The sequence below is a fragment of the Silurus aristotelis genome (assembly GCF_946808225.1).
Source record: "Silurus aristotelis genome assembly, chromosome: 18".
Taxonomy (NCBI): domain Eukaryota; kingdom Metazoa; phylum Chordata; class Actinopteri; order Siluriformes; family Siluridae; genus Silurus; species Silurus aristotelis.
In genome coordinates this window covers 5,999,072-6,020,877 of record NC_139591.1, presented here as the reverse complement: position 1 = coordinate 6,020,877, position 21,806 = coordinate 5,999,072, and the positions used below count along the sequence as shown (strand labels likewise).

Below are 21,806 nucleotides of genomic sequence, written 5' to 3'. Positions count from 1 at the left end.
AGAGAGAGAGAGAGAGAGAGAGAGAGAGAGAGAGAGACAGAGAGAGACAGAGAGAGAGAGAGAACAACAGAGACAATGAGGGGGACGGGGGGTTGGAGTAAGGGAGGATAATGATAAACATGTTGAACTTAACCACACCCCAGAAACTAGGAAATACGGTATGTTCAATGATAAGGTGGATTGAACGTTCTTTCTCTGTTCATCTTTATCAGTAATTCTGCTGTGAAAATACTTTTTCACACACACAAGCCTTGACTCACAATCCTGCACAACTCACCGGAGTCTGCCGTCCTCCGCCGCTGCACCACCTGGAATGATCTTGGTGATGAAAATTCCAGGATCATCTCCGATGTGTGGATTATCTGTCCCACCTGCTATACTAAACCCCAACCCTGAGTTACCCTGAAGACAGAAAAGGCACAAGTGCATATCAGACATTTATTTACCTGGAATTAATGATGTAATGGATATACAGTATATACAAGTATTTCTGTGGGAACAAAGATAATATGGCAATTATATCACAATAATCAGCCTCTCAGCTGGTAGACATCATATCAGAGGTGCTGCAAAACCCAATCTGCTGAGAACATGCTGCTTTTGAAAAGATTTCAGGTGCTTCATTAGCACGTCTGCCCTGATTAGTGCTAATTATCCAAGCTGACAACCGGCAAGAAAGGACTGGGAATGGAAAAGAAAAAAAAATTCAAAGTCAAAAAATAATGCTTGATCTTGAATAAAAGTAAATGTATCAAAGATATGGCTTAAGAATGTGTATCTATATGACATTAATGCATATTGTTATTTGTATATACAAATGTATGATTATTGTTATCTAAATTATTCTTATCCTATTTGTGTTATTCAAGTGGAAGAACATTTAAAAAAAAGTAATACAATAGTATATTTGTTTGAATGTAAACTTATGATAAGATCTATTGCACACTATTACCTGTGTTTAAAGCTTTCTTTTAACCATTAACTGTTACATTTGTTTATTTATTTATATTTACCTGTATACTATCCAATACTTTTTATTATGAATTAACCTCAATAGGTTTGTCAGGAACTTACATTTGTATACAAACCTAAGGGGGATTGTCTGGTGTTGACAAATCTGCAAACATTGCTAGAGTAGACATTTATTTGGAGTTATTCTCATTTCCTTGACACTAATACCACTGATCCCTGTGTGAATAGATGGCACACATCTTGGGTGATAACATGTCTAATACTTCTATGTTTATCATTGGGATCATGGGAAATATAGCTTTCATATTAAGCCTAATAATCCAGATATCATATAGGTAGAAATTCTGAAAATCCTAAGAGGCCATGCATTGTGATTTTTTTTTTCCTTCGTGTTTTTTTTTTTTAACTTAATTTTCTCGTGGTCTCGACATAAACATTGTTTCCTTGTGATCAGTACTTAACTTTAGAGCATATTCTAGAGGCAGCTTCATCGAAGCATTATTTTAGACATTTATGTGTAAGTTATCAATCACTGACAGACACAGATTCATTCAGTTTAAATGAGCGATCATCCATGATGCTGCGATGCTGCTGCCTCTAGAACATGCTCTTATGCCAGATACACAGTAAAATTAGGCACTGCTCTCGAAGTTGTGATAACAAGAAAAACACTTTTGTTATGTCGTGATCTCGAGAAAACAAGAAAAAAAAACATACTATAATGTATCTCCTCTTAGGATTTCTGTAAGAAGTTGAAAAACTGATGAAATAATTACAGCTTTTGCTCTGCTAGTGAGTATTTACTGACTCATCAGTGTTTACAATAAGCTTGGGAAGGCATAACCTTCTGCTCGAAATCCAACCAGCCTGGCCATGAAGTATGCAAAATAGCTGAAAATGATAATCAAACAGATATCTTGTCTCTGGCTAACATTTCTGTGAGAGATGAGCATAGGTCTGATGCACTTTAATTGATTCTCTGGCTGATAAACAGCCAAACAACTCCAGAGAGTAGCAGATTGGAGCTAATTATATTCAGCCAGCCGAGCTCTGTTTATTAGAGCGCCAGTGCAAGGACAAGAACCGCTGAAGGCACGGTAGCATCATGCAAACTGTCATTTTTTGGCGCTTTGATTAACTGGCATGTGTGTAGATTGAGAAAGGCTCTTGATGGGGTGTTGGATGGCAGGATGCAGGGCAGAAGGAGAAAACACGCACTGAGTTGGATCAGGTCAAATGAATTAGTTATGATATTCACTTGCATCACTCATGGGCAGGAAGTGAAGCATGTTTTATAGAGAGGCGTGGACAAGGAGAGAGAAAGAGAGAGAGAGAAGAGACAGAACAGCTGCAGTGTTATGGCTGTATCCATTTTTAATAGCATTTTATCTCAGTCTGTCCCACGGGGAGATGCAGGCAGAAGCTCTCAGCCTCCAAGCACCAGTGTTTGACAAATCAGCACCCGCTTTTGCTCCTGCTGACGTTTGCTATTGTCACCGCATCATTTTCAGGCCCGCGGATCCAATTACATCTGTCAAAATGTCACTTGCAGCCGGCTACCACTCACACTCTAACACACATACATCCTGCCCAGAGAGCACAGTCCACCATTTGACATGCAAACAGAAAGCCCCAATTAAGAGCTTCCTACCAATTGCGGTCTGTGCCAACAAGTGCACTGCTCCAATATCAATTAGCCCTAATGTGGTCTGTAGGCCAGGAAAAAAGAACTAAAGGCAAGCAAAAAAAAAGTCCCCTTTATTTACGTTTAATTAGAAATCATTAACTATTGTTACAACTAACAAGAAGTTTATTCTGCATCTTTGTGTAGCTAAAAGTGTCACAAAACTGTCACATTTAAAACAATACATAAAATACGGTATTTAGCATGGTTCCCTTTATTAAATGAAATAATTGTATTTAAAACATGCCTATAATGGAGGTCTAATCGTAGCTGCAGGAGCATATGAACAAATGCTTATTTAAAATACACTCACTATATGTCCAAATGTTTCGGACAACACACACATACCTGGGTCTTCCAAAAACTGCTGGCACAAAGAAGCACACAGTATCGAATGAATTTATATGCAGGGGCTTCACTGGAATTTAAAGGCCCATACGTCTTCCAGCATCACACTGTCCCTGTCTCAAGATGAGGTCTTGGCTTTGCCAAGGCTGCATTAGAAATTGCAAAACCCTTGACCTCAACCCCACTGAACATTGTGGGCCTTCATCAGCACCTGATCTCACTAATGCTCTTGCGGCTGAATGGGCAGCTCAAGACATTTCAAAATCTAGAAGTAAGCTATTCTATATAAGTGGAGATTATTATAGGGAAAGAATCTGGTATGGGATGTTTTAAAAAAACATTAGTGTTATGTCCACATTTTTGGCTATATAGAGTAAATACTATTCTGACCATGTGCATTACCACATCTGCGCTTTTATCATGGATAGAAGGTTAGAACAAAGTGCAAATCTGCCACAGAAACTTGACATGATATACGTTTGACATACAGCGATGCTGCAATGAGTCGTTCGAGGTATTTTGAGCTGTGCTTCAAGAGTGCAAGAACTTCACTGAAAGACGACCAAAGATCAGAAAGACTTTCAACGAGGAAAATGTCTAAACTATTTGGCAACTTGTGGATGATAATTAACGGAGAACAATGCACATGATCTCACTTCTGCACCCAACCTACTCAACCTGCAAACTTGACCCCAGTGTGGAGATCCAGCGAGAATTGCTTGGCATGCTTCTAAACATTTTTTTTCTATAATCCTATATAAGATGTCTTTCAAAAATAAGACTTCATGGCCAGTAGCCAAGAGAGCAAAAACCACCCCTTGCTTTGGTTAAATGATGGGCATAAGGTCTCACAATCACAGACATCTATGAACTCATGTTTATATTATATAATTCAAGTGTGTTACACTGTCCTGTGACAGTCTGAGCAACAGTCCATAAAAATGTAATTGGCTGGATTTACATGTCTCAAAGGAAGTACAGGTTAAACTTTTTCAGAGGAAAGAATATGCAGTTCATGGTCCAGATACACAGATACCACAATAATAACTACAACAGCTTTTTGCTGAGTGTAATAGTTTGGGATTTTGTGTCTATTTTTCTAAACATTTATTGACACAGTTCAGTTTAAGTAAGCATGTGTTCTGTTCATGTCTTGGCCGCTGAGAAATGAGTTGAAATTAATGTCTGCGGTAATCCTACATACACTATAGATGCAGCAAATAGAGATTAAGTTACACCAAGCTGGAATGTTCCTTTAAAGTCCTTTCATTTGAAAAAGATGAATGCGGTAAAAGCCAGACAATCATCAAACAACTGGATTCTCGTTAGAACTGATACATCTGGAGCAGACAGCTTTGATTCCTTCTGTGTATAAATATGTGTGCAGACCCACAATTGTGTAACCGGATCAGTTAATGGGCCCCCGCTCTGACTTACCCGCTCTAGCGTTATTTCCTCAAATTCGTATTCAATTTCTGTCCCATTGACCTGGAAAAGGAAAAAATAAAAATAATTATACATTTGCAATGCAAAGGAAATTAAATATTAATAATCTGAAGCAAGCAAGCCTAAAAAATGAGATGAGCGATTAGCATCGCAGATGACTTCACAACAAAAATCGAAATACGACATTATGCTGCATTTGGAAAGGTTTTATTATTATTTTTTTGGTAATACAACCAGAATTTATAATTTTTCATTCTCTTCTATGCAGCCAGCTACTGCTTTAATCTAAACTTTAATATGCAAATCTTTATCTATTTACTTGCACACAGGCTCCTATTAATTAGAGCCCAGAGAGTCTGTTGGACACATCAGCCTCTTATAAGTAGGTGCACACATTAAAGTTTTTCTCAGTTGCTTTGAAGCATTTCTCAAGTCATAAATGAACTTTTCAAGACTACTTGTTTAACCATCTTGCAGTTACTTGTGCACATCATAAAAGCATTTCTGATTGCTTTGATCAAATTGTGAACGATTTGGTACATTAATTTAATTGTTCAATTATCTGCTGTTTCATACATTATCAATTGTTTATGTCATGTTGGTTAAAATATATTATACTGGTTCTCACCTAAATCTCCTTGAAATATCTAGACATTAGTTTATTTTAAAATAACAATTTGTCACAATCTGTCAAGCTTAAATTTGTATTAAACTTTTTTTTGTAAATGTGTCTTGAATTGATTAATTGTCCAGACGAATCTTGAATGTCACTAATGAAGGCGAGTGTGCGGCATCAGAACAACCAATAATCAACTACTTCTCAAAAATAGGTCAAAGGTGAATCTTGTGAACCTTTGATCGGCAAGCATATACAGACAGAGCAAAACACAGAAATAAAATCTCTTCAAATAGATAAACAACCAGGAAACATACAAACGCTAGTATAGTACAGGTAAAGTCTAAATCCTCTTCTGGTCTCTTGCAAACATGTGTACATTTGTGTTGTTAAAATTCATAGATACCAATCTAAAGAAAATCAGCCTTGTGCATTTTCAATCATTGTAATCCTAACCGCAGTTTACATAAGGAAATACTGAGACTATTGCCTCTATCCTGAACATGACAAAAAAAAAAAAAAGTTTGACGATGACATAAGGATTTGTTATTTTGATGGCACTGATATGTTAATTGACAAAAATACCTAGTTTTTTGGGTTTTAAAAAATGTACAGGCTTTTGAAAGAATTCCATTGTAATGTGATATTTGTTCTAATTGTTTTGAGATATGCACTTTCTGGTTTGCAAATATTAAGGAGGATTTGAGAAATGCTCCAAAGCAACTGGGAAAAACTGTAAAGTCTGCACGACTTTCATCATCGCTGTACTGCTTGCAATTCTTTACTTTTATCATTTAAAATCTGTTGTGTGGCTGTGATTGCAGAAGAGGTATTACACATGAAGTATTACACACTTCATCTGGAGAAATCCCCAGTAAAATGTGTCTGTTCCCCAACTCATAAAATGAATAACCAAAGCTATCAGGTGACATTGTCATGCATAAATCTTAGCACCTCATGCCTGTTGGTTGTTTTTCAAATATTTTGCATAGAAACAAGAAATAAAATGTGTAGTTTGGTGGAGAAGACCAATTTTTTCCACTCTACTTTGCCAATAAAGTAATTTGTTTTTAGTTTTGCTGTTTTCTAACAGTTTTTTTTATATATATCTTTTTATGACAAATATGACAGATAATTTCTTATAAAAGATTCATTGTCCAAAAATTGTCCAAAAATTTTATTATTTTTTTTGTTTTCCCACTCCATGAACTGGATTCAGAGATCTGCAGATTTTCTCCTATTATTCCATTGGTTATTTCACAGGATTTCACATTAACTGATACTTCTGATACTATCAATGCATCTGAGACAGGTTGCAGGCTAAAATAAAATAAATAAATGAAACGGAGCTGAAATGTTCTTGCCATGAGGGCACTGAGATGTTGCGAAAGTTTTGCAAACATTAACTCCAACAGAAAAATCAGGGCTAGAAATCCAGTAGTGTGAATTCAGCAAGAAATATAATTATTTTGAGGCAACATTGTGAATTTTAAGTTTTAAAATAATTAACATGGAATGTAGGGCCATCTGACATATATTGTGTTCGATAACTTAAATAAGAAAAACTTCACTTTACACCAACAACAAGCAACTTTATCTTTCTTCCTTTAACAGACATGCTTATGTGTTCACACAAAAAATGTGTGTGCTTCAACACACCACAGGAATCCACCAAATTTAAATGACATTTTTGGCTGAAGTACACCAAGAAAAAAAACAGAACAGCCTCTGGTAATTAAATTAAATGTTGAAAGCAACGTAGATACATTCTGTATTCATGAAAACCACTGTGCTTTTTTCCTTTTTTTTTCATGGAAAGTTTAATGATACTTAGTCTGGTACAATCTTAGCAAAAATGCATGCTTTTGGGAAACTGATTCATTTGAACAGGGTGGAGAAAAATACTTTAAATCACATTGCAATAAGCATAAGGAATAAGGAATCTAAGCTAATAAGAGAGAAAGTACAGAAAGAAAGAAGAGGAAATTAGAAGAAAGAGTAAGAGAACAAAGGAGAAGAAGCATTATTATTGAAAAATGACATCACAATGCAGCTGGTACGTAATGCACAGAATTTGCATTGTAAGAACGTTTCATTAATGTAAACAGCAAACAAGACTTAATCTAGGAAGAACATAAAAGAACATAATCTAGGTGTGGGTCAGGTGATCGCAAGTAACTGTAAACTAGACAGGGGTATTTGGGGTATCAGTGGTACCCTTCACAAAGAGACAGGAGTATTTGGGGTATTATGGGTACCCTTTGCAAAAAAGACAGGGGTATTTGAAATCTCAAGGTTACACTTTGCAGAGACAGGGGTATTTAAGGTATCAGGGGTACCCTTTACAAAAGACAGAGGTATTTGGGGTATCAAAGGTACCCTTCACAAAAAGAGGGGAATTTGGGGTGCCAGTGGTTCCCTTCTGCGAAGAGACAGGGGCATTTAAATGCACATACGAACAAACAGCCAAAGACATGTGAGGAAAATGACAAATCAGAAGACAGAGGTGGAGACATAACAAGAATCACAACACAATCACATAGCAACAGTAACAGGAATGTAAAAAATTAGTTATAATGCTGCAAGCCCTATGCAGGTATGCAGAATGATGCACTCAGTGTGAGGAAGATAATCTCTGATCTAATCTCAGCAGCTTCAAACTTCAATAAACTAAGCAAAGAATAAAATGATTTAGGGTTATTTTCTTATAGCAGCAATTTGCCAACAATTGTATTAAGTTTATTTTAAGAACAGCATATTGCACTTTTTTTGTAGTTCTATTTGTGGAAGATATGTAAAACAAACAGCCTTTTCCTTACCAACCCCTCTTCAGGTATATTATATAAGTATGTATATATATCTCTTCTTGTTAGCGTTTTATGTCCAGCTTTAAGAATTTCTCTTAAAAGGAGAAAATCCTGACAGTTCCACATATCAAGGGAGTGAATGAATTAAGGATGGAAGGGATGGAAGTTTCATCACTTTGTGTTTAATATTTAATTACAATGTTTTAGTATGCATTGATATATATCTATGATTTGTATAGCAGCTGGCACTCTGTCCGTATCTCCTGTTATTGAAAATCTAATTTATAGAGATGTGAATTCAACATCACTGTGGTGTAAGCAATATTAAACCGTGGCCTATCATAGATCTTAATTTACCATCAGCTGTGTAAAGTCCCTCAAAATTAAAAACACATTCTGTCAGGCAGTTGGCATTAAATCTTGTTTTCCAAATTTGATTAAGTTTATGATTATATGAAGATACATTAAGTTGAGGTTTTAAATACATTGACACTGTTGATGTGTTTAGATTTGCATTATTACTGTACATTCTCTAACTAAACTGTGCAATTCACACCTAGGCCTTCATCATCCATCACGGCTATAATCAATGATATAGAGAAATGCAGTTTAACCAAGTGCTGTATAAAAGACAGGTATCTCATGCAGCAAGAATGAATACCATTACTAAAGCAAGAAACCCAACCCAGCCATTATGGATGCACAAGCCAGTGCACTCTTAGTGCCGGTCCCAAGCCCGGGTAAATGGGGAGGGTTGCGTTAGGAAGGGCATCCAGCGTAAAATATGCGCCAAATCAAATATGCGGATCACAAATGAGGAATTTCATACTGGATCGGTCGAGGCCCGGCTTAACAACGACCGCCACAGGTATCGTTAGCCAACAGTGTACCGGTGGAAATTGGGCTACTGTTGGCCGAAGGAGGAGAAGGAGAGGAGGAAGACGTCTACAGAGACGGCAGGGAAAGGAGCAGTGTAGGAGAGTGGAGGTTCGGGTTGGTACTTTAAATGTTGGTACTATGACGGGTAAAGGGAGAGAGGTAGCTGATATGATGGAGAGGAGAAAGGTAGATATGCTGTATGTTCAGGAGACCAAGTGGAAAGGGAGTAAGGCCAGGAACATTGGAGGTGGATTTAAACTGTTTTATCATGGTGTGGATGGAAAGAGGAATGGTGTAGGGGTGATTCTGAAGGAAGAGTACAGTAAGAGTGTAGTGGAGGTGAAGAGACTTTCTGATAGGGTGATGATCATGAAGGTGGAAGTTGAAGGGATGATGATAAATGTCATCAGTGCCTATGCTCCACAAGTTGGCTGTGAGATGGAGGAGAAGGAAAGATTCTGGAGTGAATTAGATGAAGTGGTAGATGGTGTACCTAGGAAAGAACGATTGGTGATTGGGGCAGACTTTAATGGGCATGTAGGTGAAGGGAACAAAGGTGATGAGGAGGTGATGGGTAGGTATGGTTTTAAGGAGAGGAATGTGGAAGGGCAGATGGTGGTAGATTTTGCTAAAAGGATGGAAATGGCAGTGGTGAACACTTATTTTAAGAAGAAGGAGGATCATAGGGTGACGTATAAGAGTGGAGGAAGGTGCACACAGGTGGATTATGTGCTATGCAGGAGATGCAACCTAAAGGAGATTGGAGACTGTAAGGTGTTGGCAGGGGACAGTGTTGCTAGACAGCTTTGGATGGTGGTCTGTAGGATGGTTTTGGAGGCGAAGAAGAAGAGGAGGAGAGTGAGGACTGAAAGAAGAATAAGATGGTGGAAACTGAAGGAGGAAGAGTGTAGTGTGAGGTTCAGGGAAGAGGTCAGACAGAGGCTCAGTGGTGTTAAGGAGGTGTTGGATGATTGGGCAACTACTGCAGGAGTGATGAGGGAGGCAGCTAGAAAAGTACTTGGTGTGACATCTGGAAATAGAAAGCAAGACAAGGAGACGTGGTGGTGGAATGAGGAAGTGCAGGAGAGCATAAGGAGAAAGAGGTTGGCAAAACAGAAGTGGGACAGACAGAAAGATGAGAAAAGTAGGCAGAAGTACAAGGAGATGCGGCAGCAGGTTAAGAGGGATGTGGCGAGAGCCAAGGAAAAGGCATATGAGGAGCTGTATGAGAGGTTGGACACTAAGGAAGGAGAAAAGGATTTGTACCGATTGGCCAGGCAGAGGGACCGAGCTGGAAAGGATGTACTGCAAGTTAAAACAGTAAAGGATGGAGAGGGAAATGTGTTGACTAGTGAGGATAGTGTGTTGAGAAGGTGGAGGGAGTATTTTGAGCAGCTGATGAATGAGGAAAATCAGAGAGAGAGAAGGTTGGATGATGTGGAGTTGGTGAAGCAGGATGTGGATAGGATTAGTAAGGAGGAAGTGAGAGCAGCGATTAAGAGGATGAAGAGTGGAAAGTCGGTTGGACCAGATGACATACCGGTAGAAGCGTGGAGATGTTTAGGAGAGATGGCAGTGGGGTTTTTGACCAGATTGTTTAACAGGATTTTGGAAGGTAAGAAGATGCCTGAGGAATGGAGAAGTGTGCTGGTACCTATCTTTAAGGATAAAGGAGATGTGCAGTCTTGCAGTAACTACAGGGGAATTAGTTGATCAGTCACACCATGAAGTTATGGGAAAGAGTAGTGGAAGCCAGGCTGAGAGAAGAGGTGACCATCAGTGAGCAACAGTATGGTTTCATGCCGAGGAAGAGCATCACAGATGCCTTATTTGCATTAAGAATGTTGATGGAGAAGTATAGAGAAGGACAGAAGGAATTGCATTGCGTATTTGTGGATTTAGAGAAGGCTGAGAAAGTTGTGGTATTGTATGAGGAAGTCAGGTGTGTCAGAGAAGTATGTGGGGGTGGTGCAGGACATGTATGAGGACAGTGTGACGGCAGTGAAGTGTGCAGTAGGAACAACAGACTGGTTCAGGGTGAAGGTTGGACTGCATCAAGGATCGGCCCTGAGCCCCTTCCTGTTTGCAGTGGTGATGGACAGGTTGACGGAGGAGGTCAGACAGGAGTCTTCCTGGACTATGATGTTTGCGGATGATATTGTGATTTGTTGTGAGAGTAGGGAGCAGGTTGAGAAGAGCCTGGAGAGGTGGAGATATGCACTGGAGAGAAGGGGAATGAAACTCAGTAGGAGTAAGACAGAGTACATGTGTGTGAATGAGAGGGAGGGCAGTGGAGTTGTGCGGTTGCAGGGAGAAGAGCTGGAGAAGGTGGAGGAATTCAGGTACCTGGGTTCAACAGTGCAAAGTAATGGAGAGTGTGTTAGAGAAGTGAAGAAAAGAGTGCAGGCAGGGTGGAGTGGGTGGAGAAGAGTGACAGGAGTGATTTGTGATAGTAGGGTATCTGCAAAAATGAAAGGGAAAGTTTATAGGTCTGTGGTGAGACCTGCGATGTTGTATGGATTAGAGACAGTGGCATTGAGTAAAAGACAGGAGGTGGAGCTGGAGGTAGCAGAGCTGAAGATGTTGAGGTTTTCGTTGGGAGTGCCGAGGATGGATACGATCAGAAATGAGTTTATTAGAGGGACAGCGCATGTAGGATGTTTTGGTGACAAGTTGAGGGAGGCGAGATTAAGATGGTTTGGACATGTGCAGAGGAGGGACATGAATTATATTGGTAGAAGAATGCTGAGGATGGAGCCACCAGGTAGGAGGAAAAGAGGAAGGCCAAGAAGGAGGTTCATGGATTTGGTGAGGGAAGACATGCAGGTAGTTGGTGTAAAAGAGGCAGATGTAGAGGACAGGGTGGTATGGAGACAGATGATCCGCTGTGGCGACCCCTAATGGGAGCAGCCGAAAGAAGAAGAAGAAGAAGACTAAAGCAAGAAACCCGGGTCCCCTGGTGGTCTAGTGGTTAGGATGCGGTGCTCTCACCGCTGCAGCCCGGGTTCAATCCCTGGTCAGGGAACCAACCCCAGCCACTCTTTGTGCCGATCCCAAGCCCGTATAAATGGGAAGGGTTGCGTTAGGAAGGGCATCCAGCGTAAAAACATGTGCCAAATCAAACATGCGGATGATCCGCTGTGGCAACCCCTGATGGGAGAAGCCAAAAGAAAGTTTACTAAAGCAAGAAACCCATAGAACACAATTCAACAAGTCTCTTTTCACTGCAGCACAGATGCGCCTCCCAAATACATAATCTCTAGCAGAAGCATCAATATTTACCTCATATAACGACACCAGATTTTAAATGCATTTTTGTGCATTTTTTTTTCAGTGCATTACCCAGGGATTATCCTGGGGATTTGAAATAAAGACAAACTGTGTGTTTTGTGTATTTATTCTTTTGCATTTTCTTTCAACTGAACAACTTTTTTAAACTGTTTCGGCCAACCTTTTTTCACAAGGTCAGATTTTTCTTGAAAAGTCTGGCTTCCTCTGTTATTAAATTCACACAAATATTTATGACCTTGTGCAGTTTGCTATAGATGCAGTTTAAAAGCTCTGACTAGTGCGTTCTCTGGCCAAATCAAAAGAAATCAACTGAAGTTTTATTTATATACATATATATATATATATATATATATATATATATATATATATATATATATATATATATATATATATATATATATATCACCAGGGTGGTGATGTGACAGGACCAAGACAGGTTCTGAGGGATGTGATCAACTACAGAAGGTGCCGGAAACTGTCCATTCTCTCAACTAGGGCCGCGTAGATCTTTGGTATGACTGCTCCTGCTTTGTGCTGAAGTCCACTATTAACTCCTTAGTCTTGCTAAAATTTAGAAAAAGATTGTTTTCCTGGCACCATCTCTCCAAGTTTTTAATCTCCTGTGGGTAGGCCGTTTTGCCGTTGTTGGGGATCAGGTCCCATACGACAGTGTCATTGTCAAACTTGATGATAGTGGTGGATTTGGATCCAATCCAAACATTAGAAATTGCTGACAATATTGTCCACCTGCTAGATGGCCCAGTGTGGCTAACACAAAATTTGATTAGTTAAGGCAACAGCTTCAAGCAGTGTGTATTTTTTGCTGCAGGTGCCTATAGTACTGATTCCGAAGACCTGTAGGCAGATTTTGACTCTGGCAACACAGCTAAAATCTGATTGGATGAAAACTCTCACTTAAACAGACACTACAGTAGTGAGAGATTTTCTATGAAATGAGTAGAACAGACTATTGGTTATAATTTAATGTGGTGTTTAGGTGTTTAGACCAGCAGAGAAGGCCTTGCTGGACCTCACTGTCCACCAGTGATCTATAACCCTGACGTCCTTTTCTGTGTGTTATTGTCAGCACACCAAGCTGTTGTCTTGTTCATATCCCTACATCGCTCTGGCACCATCTCATTAGAACAGATGAGAAGAAAAATGAAGAGCTCTCGAAAGCCTCCTGCTGGCTGTGAGGAAACACTCTGTTACTCCGTCAGCACACAGAGCTCAACAGGCAACGTCATTATCAGTGACAGAAAAGTAATTGATTGATGAATCCCAAAGTCTGTTTGGATTGTGGAACAGTTCTCGTTATTGCACCAACAACACCAGCGCTGATAATCGAAAAAATGACACGTGTACAAAGTCTCTTCATTACGCAGACAACAGATGGCGAGTCAGGAACACAGAGTTGCGTTCCTTATTGTCAGGTAAACACACTCCTTCTATCTGAGCCTCTCTACACTTGAGCAGTATTACTGCAGCTGGAAAACTAAAGCCTGGCTCACATCAGCAATGCTAAGTGGTGCTCTTGCCGGGCATGTCCTTGGGGAGAAGTGTTTGTGTGCCGTGGCTCAACTTCAGCTGTAGAGAGAAGAAGTGAGCCAACCAGACTGCAGGCTTACATAGGCTCATAATGAAGTGGTGAGTCACAGTGAATGTAGTCAATGTGCTACTTACAACCCTAACCCTAAGCCCACCCCGACATTGTGAAATCATGAGCATTATAATAAACACACTTGCTTGTTGCCGTTTCATAATATATTGGTTACAGTCAGAAGAAGTATAAGTTAGTCCCTCTATGATCCATAAGTATATTGTATGTGTGTCGGTGGATATGCATTGAATTAACTATTGGACATATTCAAACAGCTACATAACAACCCACATAATACAAAACATGTTTTATTGAAAGCATCATAACAGAACTGGGGGTACATCTCATTCACTTCTGCAGATCAGTAGTCAGGGCACTGATCTGTGAGTAATTTTAAGGACTATTTCAATCGCAAAATTCTTCCAGTGTGCTCACAAAAAAATCACACAAATCAATGACAGGGCACATCAATGCTTACTTTATTCCCTTATTGAAAATAACTCAGTTTTAAAATAATTACTTATGCTGTAGATTTTGTTTACTTTATATGATGCTCAATGTTCAGTTGTTTGAGTCAAAATTACACACTTTCATTCAAGTTTAATGCATTGAAAAACATATAGTTTATGCCATGCATTTATGCCATCTATGCCATGCAATCATAAATGCCAGTGGTGATGTTTTACAATGTGAGTACAAGTCATCAGTGTTGCAACATGTAGCAAGCCAGGGTCCTTACCAGAGCACCAACAGTATATCTTGTACATGACATGCTGTTTAACATTCTAGGGAGCTATGGAGCTGATTGAGACACACTGTAATGCATTGCCTTATGGCATATTGAGCCTGCTGCTATTGCAGTGCCAGAGGAAAGAGAGGTCAAACATCAGCAGAGTCTGTCTTAGAGCTCAGACAACAACCATCTCCCAAGACCAGACTCTGCTCAATTCATTTAAAACAGAACTTAGTTGCATCTTCTTGTTAAAAGTTTTTACATGTTTTACACATCATCATATTTAAATGTTCTTCTTCATCATCACCAGCATTGTCGTCATCAACATCATCTTCAGTCCTTCCTGTGCCAGCCTCTTAGTCACTTTTGTGCTCAGCAAAAGAAAATTGAACGTAAGCTAGTTCTCTGGCAGAGTGATTTACACTGTATAGAGCTGCTCTTAATGCTGAAGTTGCTGCAAAAAATCTGTACACTTTCATTCACATGCCCCCAATTCTATTCCAAAACACAAGCTGCAGTGGCTATATTGTAGGTAGAAATCTAATCGCCAAAGGTAAGCTAAATGTAAACAATATTAACAGAGAATTTAATGGAAAATTATTAATATTAGAATGGAAAACAGAAATTTTCTGAAACTATGCTGGACCACTTATCACGCCATCCACACAAGAGTATGCTTAAAATCTCAGCCTTCAGCTAAATAGCTATATAGGATAAATAGTTCATGCTTATCTTTATCATTTATCTCAGTCATGTTATGGAGACTTCCCGTGGGCTCACCACCTGCAGGAGGGACCGTAAGGGACGGTGCTGTGAGGATTGGGCAGCAGTCGAAGGCGGGGGCCTGCTTAGACTGCTGCCCCCGCGACCCGAATTACGGATAAGCGGAAGAAAATGAATGAATGAATGAATGGATGAATGTTATGGAGAACTTAGAGCCTAGTCCAGGAGTCTTGTGCATGAGGTAGGATGACATCCCGGTTGGTGGACCAGACCATCACAGAGCACCATGTAATGACATTCATCTACTCTTTAATGCCTAATTCACAGTAGCTAGTCCACCTACTGCATTGGTAGTTGGGAGGAAACCAGAGAACCCAGAAAATAAATCTTTTAAGGAAAAAAGCAGAAACAAATGCAGAAATCCACACAAAGTGATTCAAACCAGAATCTGTGAACCAGCAATGCTATCTGCTGTGGCACCATGCTACTTTATTTAAAACAGTAATACCTTGGTACAGTAATTCTTTCCAGAACTCGTGACGAGTACCAAACAAGTATTATTTATGTGGAATAAAAAAAGAAAGAAAAAAAGAAAATGCCTGAAAGATCCTCGAAATCAGTTTCACCATTGTCTAGGTGGACCTTCTCAGAATTCTTTTGCACAAAGCTACGATTGGAGTTGCATTCATTCCTCCCTCATACTTGGCTATGACCTCTTCTACTGTGGCTCTCCTTATTGCCTTTTAGCCTTATTGCTATCCTTTCCAAACTTCTTGGTAGCATTTTTAACCACTTTAGGACTGATGATTTATGCTTAAAATGCACAGAAAGCACAATAGAGAAGCGCTTTGGCTAAATAGCTCACGAGTTTCATCACCTCGTGCGAAATGTAAAATATTTTCATTTGCATCAGAAGCTATATATATATATATATATATATATATTTATAATATATAGCTTTAGTGGTGATAGTTTCAGCAATCGACTATTGGTGCCTCGACCTCTATTAATAATTTCTAAAAATGTTTCTGGCATTGATCATGGGTGAGGTTTGGGGACCCCTGCTGTATAGACTTTGATTGTCCCATCTCTTTGAATGAATGAAAGAATGAATAAATGAAAAACTCTCGCACATGTCCAACACCTCTAGATTAGTCTCTACATTTACGACCCTAAAAAATTTTACTGTCTGCCTCCTTTTTGTATCTGTATTTGTTTGCTCGCATTTAGTATTAAAAGGAATACCAATAAAACACATGAAAAAAGAAAACATTTGAAAAACTGTGAAACTCACATAAGGTACTGACTCCAGAGTGTCTGTGTTGACTATAATTGGTGCTGGGCTTGCCTGTAAGAGAGAAAGAGACATCAAGGTAGGTTAGCCATATAAGACGTGTCCTAGTTTCTATTACCTTGCGCTGTAATGCTTCTGTATGGAAACGAGATAGTCATGTCAGATCGATTAACAACAGCTCCAATACACAAACACACAAACACAGAAAACACTAGGGGCCAAAACACACACACAGTCGCAGGTGAAGAGAATGATGACACTACAGAGCATACAGGTATATTTTGAGACTGGAAAGCAGAACTAAATGCATGACAAAGCAAAAACAAAAGATTTCGATCGAGACGTTATTTAGTCTAGTTGAAATGTTTGCATTGGTTGTTTTTTTGTTTTTTTACAAACACAAAGATCCCTGTGTTATTGCTGGTAGATATTGATGATTGGTGCATGGCTGCACAGATGCTGGTGACAATTATACCGCTCACACACAAAACAATCACACACACACACACACACACACACACACACACACACACACACACACATACACACATACACACACACACACACACACACACACACACACACACACACGCATACTGTAGGCACACAAATGAAAATGTAATCTCTCTACAACACCTTGAAATAGGTTACAGAATATTCCATGGTTTTGAAAAGTAATATTTATTTACGGGAGATTTCCATTTTTACCTAAAGATTAATAAATTAGAGGCATTTGTTTATGGACGGATATAAAATAAACATTTACATTTTACATTTATTTACATATTATTCAGAGCGACTTACAGTTACCTCATCCTTACATCTGAGCAGCTATGGGGTTCAGGGCCTGGCTCAGGGGCCCAGGCAGGGCAGATTGATGTGGCTGGGATTTGAACTCGGCCTTCAAGTCCAATTTTTTTCATGATCTTCAGATACAACATTTATCACTAGAAACTCTATTGCTCAAGTTTTTGGAAAGTGCTTTGGCATGACAGCTTTGGTATGATATTCTTTATAACTTCATTATAGGACTTTTTTTTTAAATAATTAAATACACATAGGATTATAACCCAGCCATTATGGTTGTACAAGCCAGTGCACATTTAGTGCCGGTCCCAAGCCCTGATAAATGGGGAGGGTTGCGTTAGGAAAGGATTCCAGTGTAAAACATGTGCCAGATCAAATATGCAGATCACAAATCAGAATTTCATACCGGATCGGTCGAGGCCCGAGTTACCAACAACTGCCACAGGTATTGTTAGCCAACAGTGTACCAGTGGAAATTGGGCTACTGTTGGCCAAAGAAGGAGAAGGGGAGGAAGACGATGTCTTCAGTGACAGCAGGGAATGGAAAAGTGTAGAAAAGTGTAGGGTTAGGTTCTTTAAATGTTGGTACTATGACTGGTAAAGGAAGAGAGATAGCTGAGACCAAGTGGAAAGGGAGTAAGGCCAGGAACATTGGAGGTGGGTTTAAACTGATCTAGCATGGTGTGGATGGAAAGAGAAATTGTGTAGGGGTGATCCCCTTGGGCATGTAAGTGAAGGGAACAGAGTTGATAAGGAGGGGATGGGTAGGTATGGCTTTAAGGAGAGGAATATGGAAGGGCAGATGGTGGTAGATTTTGCTAAAAAATGGAAATGGCAGTGGTAAAAAATTATTTTAGGAAGAAGGAGGAGCATTGGGTAACTTATAAGAGTGGAGAAAGGTGCACACAGGTGGACTGTATTCTATGCAGGAGATGCAACCTGAAAGAGATTGAGGACTGTAAGGTGTTGGCAGGGGAATTTGTAGCTAGACAGCATCGAGACAGCATGGTGGTCTGTAGGATGGCTATGGAGGTGAAAAATAAGAGGAAGAGAGTGAAGACTGAAAAAAGAATAAGATGGCGGAATCTGAAGAAGGAAGACTGTAGTGTAACGTTCAGGGAAGAGGTCAGAGGGGCTCGGTGGTGTTGAAAAGGTGCTGAATAATTGGGCAACTCCATGGTCTATGATGTTTGCGGATGATATTGTGATTTGTGATGTAAGTATTGAGCAGGTGGAGAAGAGCCTGGAGCGGTGGAGGTACGTGATGGAGAGAAGGGGAATGAAAGTCAGTAGGAGTAAGACAGAGTACCTGGGTGTGAATGAGAGAGGACAGAGGAGTAGGGCAGTTGCAGAGAGAAGAGGTGGAGAAGGTGGATGAGTTTAAGTACCTGAAATCAACTGTGCAAAGTAATGGAGAGTGTGTTAAAGAAGTGAAGAACAGAGTGCAGGCAGGGTGGAGTGGGTGGAGAAGAGTGGCAGGAGTTGTGAGTAAAAGGGTATCAGATCTTCCATTCCAACCGATGTGAGCCATATCTTTATGCTCACAAGTTCAAGTGAAGGGAAGTTCAATTGAAGAGAAAAGTGAAGAGAAACCCTAAGGAAGTGAAGGGAAGTTCAAGTGAAGGAATAATGTAATGCTCTCACAGCCAAGGACATCTATAGGTGTCAGGTGTCCCAATACTGTTGTCCAAGTAGTGTATAAATAGTTGTAAAATATATAAATGAAATTTGAAAAAATTTTTGATTTAACACTGATTTAACAGAGAAAAACTACAGAAAAAAAGGTTTTTCTTTAACACTGACTCACGTTTCCCTTCATCAAGCCATTTCAATTTCAACACAAAATTGTCTTGAAGCCAGCAATCCAGAGGCTTGATTATTGTACAAAACATTATGGTCTTCACACACACACACACACACACACACACACACACACACACACAGAACTTGGGGGGAACATTAGCATTCAGAGGTAGCAGTGCCACAAAGCCCATAAGGCCCAGGTGAGAGAGTGGCAGCACTGCTGAGAGAGCAATCGATGCCTGAGGCTGAGACTGCACAAGGCTCTGACTACATTAATGAAAGCCACAAGAGCTACAGCTTCAATCACAGACAAAGTAAAGGAGGGGGGGCAGAAGAGAGAAAGAAAGAGATGGAAAGGAAAGGGAGAGCATGATACAGCAACACAGCAGGAAATTAATTAGGAGCTTCTGTTGCATTGATGTGGTCTGATGAAGACACACGCACCCACACACCTCTTCATTTAAAGAGTCTTATGCACACACACCTTTCATCTCCCACTTCAGATTTTTTGTCCCTGATTGGAAGACTGCTGCATTTCAAACTTCACACAAGCAATGAAATATATAGCACCCATAATGATTTTTTTACTTTTTTTTTTTATTGTACATAACCATGTCATGAAGCCACACAAGGGTGCAGTAAGCCTAGTGATAATTGCAGCAGTATCTCAACAAATAGCAATTATGTTTGGTGAAAAAAGAAAGAAAAGAAACCCTCATAAAGCTGAGGCAAGCCAAATCCATGTGTTATGTCTCCAAGGGACCACTAAGAGAAACTTACACATTGACAAGCCTCTGCCAAACTTTAATACTACATCAAGACTAGAATTATCATCCTGCAAGCTGAAACGGATGGGTTTGGGAGAGTGTGTACGTGTGTGTGCAGAATGTACTGTAGATGCATGCATGTCAGCTGAAACTTCATGGAGATCCTGGGCTTACTGTATGTTCAATCGCTTTGAATGATTTGAAAGGTGCCTTGTTTTTGTCCCATGCACATATCCCAGTGATGTTCGGAAGCTGGGGTCAGAGTGCATAGTCAGCAATGATACAGCATCTCTAAAGAACAGAGGTTTAAGGGCCTTGCTCAAGGGCCCCATGAGTGGCAGCTTGGCAGTACCAGGGCTTCAACCCCCAACCTTCTATTTAATAACCGCTTTAACCACTGAACTACAGTTTCCATAGAAAGTGAAAGAGAACACCTACTGTAAATGAAACTTACTACAGACGCATGGAATCATATGTAGCAGTATTCAACGCTCAAGATACTGCAAGAACTACTTAAGTAAGAGAAACTACAGTATGAAGTGCTTCATGGCTCGGATTGTCACATCAGTCGACTTCAAAGTGAAGCAAATCCTTGAAGAGGTGTAAATTATAACCATGCTACGTAGAACTAATTGTGGTAAGACTTCACAAATCACATGCAGGTCAGACTCTTTAGTGAAAACTGCCAGTTTTTGGATGTAATCAACACACTATCTTAGACAAAAGTGTTAAATCCAAACTCAGTTTCCTCCATGTGTGCTTTTTTCTAAAAAAAGCAGTAAGCTTATTACTCTTTAAGGCTGATTTAATAAGTGGTGTATTGCAAGCTTGAGGAAACTTCTTTTAGGGTTAGAGACAGTACCGTATTTTTCGGACTATAAGCCGCTACTTTTTTCCTACGCTTTGAACCCCGTGGCTTAAACAACGAAGCGGCTAATTTATGAATTTTTCCGGGTTTCACAAACTTCAAGCCAAAAAAACTAAGTGACATAACATTAGACCAATGGAATTTCCAAACGGAAACGAAAAAACGCACCTCACCTGTGTTCTGAGCTGCAAGGCATCGGGAGAAAAAAACTTTTTTTTTAACGCACAACGATGCCAAAAGATAAACTCCCAAGAGAAATAGTTGTGAAAGGAAGGAGGAAGACAGTGAACAATGACTTACTTGGTCGGCTACTGTTTAGATACAAGCCGTTGTAACGCGTTGAGTCTGGGTGAAGTGAGAGCTCGCTAACTCCAGTTGCAACAGAAATCATATAAGCACAGACATGTTTTCAAAACTGGTCCTTTTTTTTTTTCTTGGCAACAGCGTTAAGGGTTAGTCAAAGAAACTTAGAAATCAGCATCAGAAAATAATAAGGACATATTCCTCGGTCTTGCACACACGCAGTAATACCGGAAGAATGCAGTGCCAGGCTATTCCCAAAATACCGCTATGCTCCTAAAGGAAGCGCAACATATTTCACCCGTTACACCGTGTGTAACGTGTCTTTCGTTAAAACCTGTGTAAAGTACATTAGTGTAGACAATATGGCTTATAGATAGGTGCGGCTTATTTATGTTAAAAATAAAAATATTTGTAAAATTCAGTGGATTATATATGGGTGCGCCTTATAGTCTGGAAATTACGGTATTAATAATAATAATAATATTTATAATATTTATAATAATAATAATAATAATAATAATAATAATAATAATAAAGACAAACCCTGTTTAGTTTTCAGATCATTGATTGTTAACATGATTAATTGTAAGTCCCTGGTTTCGGATGATGATACAGTGTAGAGAAGAGGTGCAGACTATAGTGTGTGTGTGTGTGTGTGTGTGTGTGTGTGTGTGTGTGTGTGTGTGTGTGTGTGTGTGTGTGTGTGTGTGTATATGTGTTGAAATACAGAGACACTAAACCACAGCAAGAGAAGAGTTTAAACATACTGTGAATAATTTCCCCAGAGATTACAAGAGCAGGCAAATCAGGACAGAACTCTCTTTCGAAGACCTGCTCTTCAGTATAAACTGGTTAGTTCAGCAAA

General features: G+C 39.6%; 1 protein-coding gene across 50 annotated transcripts in view; it reads right to left on the bottom strand.

Moving 5' to 3' along the window:
- Positions 1-21,806, bottom strand: part of dlg2 (discs, large homolog 2) — a 247,569-nt gene that overhangs the window by 69,836 nt on the left and 155,927 nt on the right. For 49 of the 50 annotated variants that reach the window (XM_083568170.1, XM_083568192.1, XM_083568181.1 and 46 more), the window contains 3 exons: positions 16,394-16,447; positions 4,442-4,492; positions 278-402 (listed from right to left, as the gene is read on the bottom strand). In XM_083568170.1, coding sequence (XP_083424296.1) covers positions 278-402; positions 4,442-4,492; positions 16,394-16,447 — 230 coding nt within the window. The remainder of the gene's footprint in view (positions 1-277; positions 403-4,441; positions 4,493-16,393; positions 16,448-21,806) is intronic. The other variant, XM_083568198.1, reaches the window with a different exon arrangement.